General features: G+C 25.5%; 1 protein-coding gene across 2 annotated transcripts in view; it reads right to left on the bottom strand.

Annotated features, from left to right (window-relative positions):
- Positions 1-8,571, bottom strand: part of LOC126904792 (uncharacterized) — a 72,373-nt gene that overhangs the window by 13,253 nt on the left and 50,549 nt on the right. For both annotated transcript variants that reach the window (XM_050684037.1, XM_050684038.1), the window contains exon 5: positions 1,678-1,812. In XM_050684037.1, the coding sequence (XP_050539994.1) occupies positions 1,678-1,812 (135 nt within the window). The remainder of the gene's footprint in view (positions 1-1,677; positions 1,813-8,571) is intronic.

Below are 8,571 nucleotides of genomic sequence, written 5' to 3'. Positions count from 1 at the left end.
TATATCTATTGATAATCATAATTGATAATAAACAATCCGTGACTGAGACAGCAATGTCATAAAAATCCAATTAGCTACCTGTATTTACAATCCCATGTGTATTATACATGTATATTAACTCAAAATTTTGAAACTTTAAATGTTTATATCTAATAAGCTAATTAAGTTTCATTAAAAATTCAAATGCCATTTACTATTAAATTAAAAACTCAAACATTTTATTAAATTAAAAATATATGTTACCATTTAAAAAAACAAAGTTGACACCCTTACCCGGAATAAGGGATGAACTTAAAAAGTATTACATAGTAAATAATTCAAGAATAATGTATAACTAAAGATAATAAAAAAAAAAAATGTTTAAATTATTATTATTCTGCAAGTAATTGAGTGGGTTATGATAAAAAAATCACCCTGTATACATTTTGGGTCTAGTAATTTATGAAGTTTTGATGATGAGGGAGGAGTAAAAGTAGTGAAAGTAATGAATAAACGAAGAGACTCGATGTGTTTCAAGAAAATAAATGTCAGCGTCTGTATGTCCGACCGATATTGGTTGGCTCAGCACCAGCAATAACAATCGACCAAAAATAACATTAGTAAAACGAAATGTAACCCAAATATTTTCTCATTTTTTCTTAATATTGGAATTATCTATAAACTGCGAATCAATTATTCTATTTAAATTAGAGTAAAATATAAAATAACTAAGGAAAGAAGTGTTTTTGAATATTATTTTTCTTGCTAGACAATTAAAAATATATTAAGTATAATTGACTTAGCTTATATTGTTTAAAATTGAATTAATATTATATGCTTTGAATATAATTAAATTGGAATTTTTATTATTTTGTGTGTAATTAAATAAAATAGAATTTAAATTCTTCTTAAATTATTTAAGAAAATATAATTGTATGCAATCATACATTAAATACCCACAAAAAAAAAGTATAGCATTGAGGGATATAGTCGTAATAAAGAGGATAAAATAGTCCAATCATTGTTCCTATGACAAGAAGCCCTTTTAACCTTTACATTGTTTAAGGGACCAAAAGTATTTTAAAATTATAATAAACGGTTTTATTTAAAATTATACAAGTATGTTTGTTTTGCATTAACATTGTTATTTGAGGTTATTTAAAATTTGAATAAGTAATTTTTAAACCATTCTTAAATTTAATATGTTTGTTTGATCTAAATATATTATATTCAATTTAATTTTGGTACTATAATGTTTACTAACACACCCTTCAAAATTGTAGTACATACTGGTATATATTATTATAACCTGATCAGCTTACAATTTAAGTTTTTGAATAAACAGAGTATTACTACCCTGAGCATAAAGTTATAACATGTAAATAAATAAATATATAAATTAAATTTATTAATCTCATGTTTGATATAAATATCGATTACTTAAATTTGGAGTAATAGTAAAAATAAAAGTAACCGACTTGTGCAGTTTTAATTTAAAATTTTTAAATTTAAATTCAAGGGTTTAATTTATGAATGAGTTTTACTATTTTCTTAAATTTATTGTAATTATATAAAACAGATAAATAAATATTTAAATTAAAATTTTTACTTCATTAATTATAGTATTTCAATTTTTTTAAAAAGGTTACTTCATTAAATTATAACTTTATTTAGTATATATATTTATAATGATATTACCGAAAATTTAAAAGTGCTGACTCTCGATCGGAAAACATAACTACCGGTGGTGTCAATCGTTCATTTTGACCACATATACGTGGACCTGTTCCTTGACCAAATGAATCTATTAGCTCCAAATAACCCGACACGCAACTAAAAACAAAAATAAGGTTACGATTTTTTAATACAAAAGTATATCGTTATAATTTAAAACTCCATTTTTTTCATAATTTATTGAAAATATACAAAAATATCTGGTAAAAATTTATTATAAAAACAGCACAAAAGCAAAAATTAACTTACATTTCAAGTTAAAATTTTCAACTAAAATAAAATTTATGAAATACTAAATTAATTTTTCTTCATTCTACAAATAATTTTATACAATAATAATTATAAATTTATAAATACTCATGGAGCAAAATCTTCCTTAGCCTCCCTTAATTGAGCCCATAGATTACAAATGGAGATGTACTTGTAAAGTTTAAAACTAATATTATTCAGTTGTTTTTGTTTACTGAATAATTTGAAAATATAAATTACATAATATACGCTGTACACATCAGTTAATTTTAATCATAGTTTAATTTATTAATTTAGAAATCAGCACAGTCAAAACCAGTCTAGATAAAATCAGTATAGATTAAATAGGAAAATCGAAATTTTGTAGCAAATATGCATAAAAATAATTAAATTATATTCTCTTTTTATAAATATTAATAATTTCAGAAAAATTTAAAATTATTATTTTTTTTAGGTCGTAGGTTTAACCAGGATAATATTTTTGAATAAATTACAAATATCCTAAATATTTTTTAGTAAAAATATAAAAATATATGTAATTTTAATTTTTAGAAAGAATTTTTTTATATATTTACTCATACAAAATTCTTTATTGTATTGATTATCTAGAAGTAAACAGCTTAAAATACGCAAATAAAAGTGTAATAGCCTTAAATATTTTGTAGATCTGAAGAATACACTACAGCTTTAATTAACATTCAAAGTGTACGTATAAATAACTCAATACATTTTTCGAAAAAATATAGTGATTTAAATTTGAAAAAATAAATAAGAAATCGTAAATTTTATCACCAAAATTGCATGTTTTTTATCTACGACAACCATTTTCATATAGAATTGAAGTCGTCCGGACTAATATTTTTTTTGAACTTATAATGCATAACAATAGCTTTATTTTAACATAGTTAGAAGTTCGGAGTATTTCCGGAACATCTTTGAAACTTAAGTTGAATAAGTTAACTTTTTGTGCAGAAGTTGCTATTTTGAATCCCCCTAATGGGCAGATAAAGGGTCAGATTTCCAAAAAAAATTATATCAAATGAAAGAAAAATATTTATGGTTTCAATAAAAAAGAGAATTATTTTGATTTGTTCATTATTCAATAAGTTATGGCTATTTTTTGAAAAAAAAAATGTCGAAATTTACTGATTTTAAAAATCTTAATTTTTTGGAGGATTTTTGCTATTTACGTGGAACGAAGGTAATGTCTTCAACTAGCTACGATTTTTTTTTCTTTTGACGTATCATTGAGAAAAATCTGTAAAGTGAGAACATTATTATAATTAGAAAACGTAGTGACGGATACAAAAAAAATAAATAAACTCATCATGGTAAAATTAATACCTTCTAAAATTGAAGTTCCAAAAATTGATATATAACAAATTACTCCCGCCTAGGCTTCAACTTTCAAAAAATAGTTTAACAGTTAATGCATTTTTTTTATTTAAATAATTTTTTCGTATGTTTCTTATTTATACACAACATTTTTATATTATTCAAATGTACCCTTTTTAAAGACGTATTTTATCACATTGCAAGATATTTGTATTCAAGTGAGATCGCATTTCTTTAAGGGCATCTACCTAACCCTCTTTTTTATACTTAAAACAATTTTCACACTTCTTGATTCTGTATTCGCATTCATCACTATAAATAATTCATAGTCCAAAGGTCACACATATATATTTCTCTGTTGTTCTTGTTATTTGTGTTTTGTTTGAATAAACAAAATAGCTATTCAGTCTCTGCTTCAGGCTTTTAATTTTAATAATCATTGAGAATGGAATAATAAATAATTAAGATGATGAAGATAATTAAGTTTTGCAGTGTTTTCTTCTAAACGAGTTTGATTTGACTGGATAAATAAAGAAATGCGTTATATATTCTCTTGAAAAATTATTTTATGAAAAGTAATGATAATAAAAGTCATCATATAATATTGACAGAAAAATTTTTAATTTTGACTAGTTAAATAATAAAATTTTTCTATAACTAGTAATTTTGTTAAATAAACAACACTATTAATAGTTAAATAAAATTCATTTGATTATAACAAATATTTGAATTTTTAACAATCCAAATGTAAGCAATACACAAATGTTCTACTATCTGATAAAAATCAATAATAGTAAGATACTGCTAAGCGTGTTTCATTGCGCATTTTCATTGAAAAACGCTTTTAACAATAAGCATATAATACTTATACGCGTGTATTATCGTATTAAACTCGTTATAGTTTTAAAACGATACAACAATTGTATGTTATAGAATGTGTATCGTTGTACTTGATCGTAAAAGTTGCTGTTTAAAATTACTATGAACACAATATTTATTTTTGTTCGTATGATTGTTAATGATATTTTTTATACTTAATTTATTATAATATGTTAAGTAATTTATTTGATAGATAATGTACGAAGTGTGAAAAAAAAATAACGAGACTTTCTAAATATAACCTAAACTATTAATGTTATCTATAAAATGATTATTGAAATATGATTAGGAAACACTTATCTAAAAGTATTATAAACATTGATGAAATCGGTTAATTTTCTTTTACGTTAGTAACCTTGTTATTAGTGCGAATTCGACTATACTGCCGAAAAATGTTAAATATAAAAATCGAACAATGTGTTAACATTAAATTTCTTGTTAAATTAAAAAAAAACTGCCGCGGAATCATTTCGTATGTTATGTGAAGTTTATGGTGAAGAATGTTTATTAAGAGCTCGCGTTTTTGAATGGCTCAAACGGTTTTGCAATGGAAGAGAGGACGTGGAAGACGATGATCGTTCTGAACATCCTACCACATGTTCAACAAACGAAAACGTTGAAAAAATCGACAAAATTATTCGGCAAGATTGTCGATTGAGTGTTAGAGCTGTAGCATATATGGTAAATATTGATAGAGAAAGTGTTCGTAAAATTTTAGTTGAAAATTTAAATATGAAAAAAGTGTGTGCTAAATTGGTCCCTAAAAATTTGACGATTGATCAAAAATTTAATCGCAAAGAAATTTGTTCTGACACCTTAAAAATCATCAAAGATGATCCATCATTTATAATCATTACGTGTGATGAAACGTGGATTTTTACATAGGATCCTGAAATTAAAAGACAATCCATGCATTGGAAGACACCAACTTCCCCAAGAATGAAGAAAGCACGAATGAGCAAGTCGAAATTCAAAGCATTGCTCATTGTTTTCTTTGACATTAAGGGATTAATTTTTTTTGAATGGGTTCCTAGTGGGCAAACTGTCAACCAATATTATTATAAAAAGGTATTAATTAAATTAAGAAAACGTGTTAGAAAAAAGCGACTAGATCTGTGGAAGAATGGCTGGGTTCTTGACCAAGACAATGCTCCAGTTCATAGTGAATTTTCAATTCAATGTTTTTTAACTGAAAAAAATATTTCTATACTTCAACATCCCCCGTACTCGCCAGACCTTGCTTCTTGTGACTTCTTCTTATATCCAAAAATTAAAAGTTTATTAAAAGGAACCCATTTTCAAACGTTTGATGACGTAAAAATGAAAACGGCAGAACTTCTAAAAGGGCTAACTGAAAGCGATTGGCAACATTGTTTTCAAGAATGGCAGCGATGTATGCAACAGTGTGTTGATTTTGAGGGAAGGTACTTTGAAGGTGACAATCATTAAATTGTAAAATTTTAAAAATAAATAACTTTTATTAAAAAAGTCTCGTTATTTTATTGTTACACCTCATATTCTTCCAGATATGATTTTATTTCATCCTATAATTTCATTTTTATTCATTTTATTACAACTAAATGGATTTGATTCAATCATTCATTTTTTATAGTTAAATTTCTATATCCTAAAAAAAGAAAAACAATTCGATAAAGCTGTAGATAAACGACAGCGAGTAGAATTCATAGAAACAAGAATAAAAATGAAAAATAGAAAAGGATAGATGAGAGTACAAGAAATACAGGAACATGGTGAATAGAAAAACTAAGAGAGCAAAAGAAGTATACCCGAAAGAGATGTGCTTCTCTGTAGATAATTTTTTAACAAGAGGTTTAAGTGATAAAGCATTATAATTATAAAAATTTTTTTGGACATATAAAAGGGGAGCAGAAATTCTTAGAGGATGAATTATTTTAGAAGATTGAGAAAAATATTAGTTTAGAAGGACTACATAGAAGATTTATATAAAATAGAAAACATGAACAAAAGGCACAGAACCTCAGAAATGGAAAATGAAAATTATGAATCTATAGTACCTTCCCTGTGGATAGAGGATAAGAATACTTACATGGCTCCTCTACCAGTTGTAAGAGGCGACTAATGAGGTTGCGTCAGGTCGACAACCGGCGTAAAATTTTTTTTGTCAAATAGTATGAGATGTCCTGGACAAAACTGAAACAGCTGACCATAGATGATGTGGGAGATCGTGTCAAGTAGAAGTTTAAAAAAAAGGTGGCCGACCCCAAGTAGTTGGGATTAAGGCGAAGAAGAAGATGAATTTATAGTACTTACCATCGTGGTTGAAAAAATTGAATTAGAAATTAAGGAACTAAAGCCCCGAGAATTGATAATCTGAATGTCAAACTTCTAATGGCCTTAGAAGAAGCTGGAAAGAAAGCACTATATAATATTATAATAAACGTCTATAAAACAGGTGAAGTGTCTGAAGACTTCAAAATATATATAATGATACCTTAACCAAAGAAGCAAGAGGCTGAAAATGCGAATAATATAGAACATGAAGACTAATATCCCATGCGTATAACAAACGAATTGGTGAAAAATAGAGAACAATTTTAATAGAAGATTAATTTGGGTTTAGAAAATATATTGGAACAAGAAAAACAATCCTGTATTTTAGACTTATAAAAAATATGTTCAGAATAATTAAATCCGTGTATATAGCCTTTGTAGATATGAAAAAAGCATTCGACAATATAAGGCGAGAAAAACTTTTTCATATTACAGTATAAATTTTAAAGATAAAAGATAAATAATTACGTAAATTATATATTTATGAAAATTTGTGTCAAGAAATTGACACATTTTTAAATGACACACACATCATTTAATAGCTTATTTAATAAATGGAGTCCAGATTTATATTCATTTCTAAATTTTGTTCGAACCATGAAAAAGGTCTCAAGTTTTATAACTCAATCCTATAACCCCAATTAGATCACATTACTAAGTATCAAGGTTTGTTAATTCAAATTTTTACTAGCTAATGGTATGTTCAAAATACTTAATAAAATTTATAAATACATATCAATCCAATTTCTATTAATAAATAATGATATACTTAAGAAAATTACCGGTCGATAACAATTTTAGAATCAGTATTTCGGAAGATATTGACATTTTTATGCATAGTTGGGAAATGACTACAAATAACAACACTCGCGTCTCCCTTCAATCGTCACTATACAATGCTAATAACTTAAAAAATACTGATCCAAAAGTTGTTATCGACCAGACATTTTTTCAACTAGATCATTAATTATTAATAGGATACGGTTTTATATATATTTATAAATTTTGTTAAGTATTCTGAACACTTGAAGACATTATAAATTTGTATAAATAGGTTTGATACTTGGTAATGTGTTCTAACTAAAGTTATAGGGTTGAGCGAATTAGGTGGCTTATTCCTTCTATAACAATAAATAATTTTAACCTATTATATATTCCAACAACACATTTGTACAAATTTGGGTTCTTTTAATATGGCTCAAACAAAATTTAGAAATGTATATAAATTCGGACTCCATTTATTATATAGGCTACTTAATTATGTGTATGTCATTTAAAAAAAAAGGTTGATAGCCTTATAAAGTATATATATTTAAAAGAAACTAAATAAATAATACTCAATATTATTTTAATTTTTTTATTAATTATGTGGTTCATTATGATGGAGTCATATTGTCTATTGGTTTCCATTATACTGAGTTTCTTCTATACTGGTTTCGGCTGTAATGATTTTTTAAATGAATAATTGATTGGTTTATGATAATTCTTTAAAGAAATTCAATACACTTAAATAAATGAATAAATTTAAATAAAGTAAAAAAATCTTCTTAAAAAAAAAATCATTATACCAAGAATAATTCAAAATTTGAAGTATTACATGTCACAAGTAATGTATATAATGTTCGATCATTGTATTTAATGCTAAAATTGATGTGGGAAATATGATTTTTAGACTAATTGGTACCATATCTATTACTTTGTATATTTATGTCTACATTTTTACAGCAGAATTCGATTTACGATTTGCATAAAGAAGTTTATTAGTAGAACTGATGTACCAAATATATACACATGTTGAATTAAAAAAGAAATTTGATTATTTTCCCATTATGACGTTCAGGATTATGATGTATACATGTACAGAAATATCTGTTACTAAAATGTGTACGCATGAAGAAACTGGAGATTTACGCAATTCTAATTGTGTTCTGGTTACCTTTTAAATTTAAAATATTTTACTTGAAACATTTTTTTTTGGTTGTTGTACACAATGATTAATCTATGTGTACAATTTTCCATATGGCATACAACAATTAGATATTGTATACTTTGCTCGAACATTTTATTAAAATGACCAATTTT

This window comes from Daktulosphaira vitifoliae, unplaced genomic scaffold, assembly GCF_025091365.1.
Source record: "Daktulosphaira vitifoliae isolate Bord-2020 unplaced genomic scaffold, ASM2509136v1 Scaffold_4, whole genome shotgun sequence".
Classification (NCBI taxonomy): Eukaryota; Metazoa; Arthropoda; class Insecta; order Hemiptera; family Phylloxeridae; genus Daktulosphaira; species Daktulosphaira vitifoliae.
The sequence above is the reverse complement of the archived record's forward strand: the minus strand, read 5'-3'. Positions and strand labels throughout refer to the sequence as shown.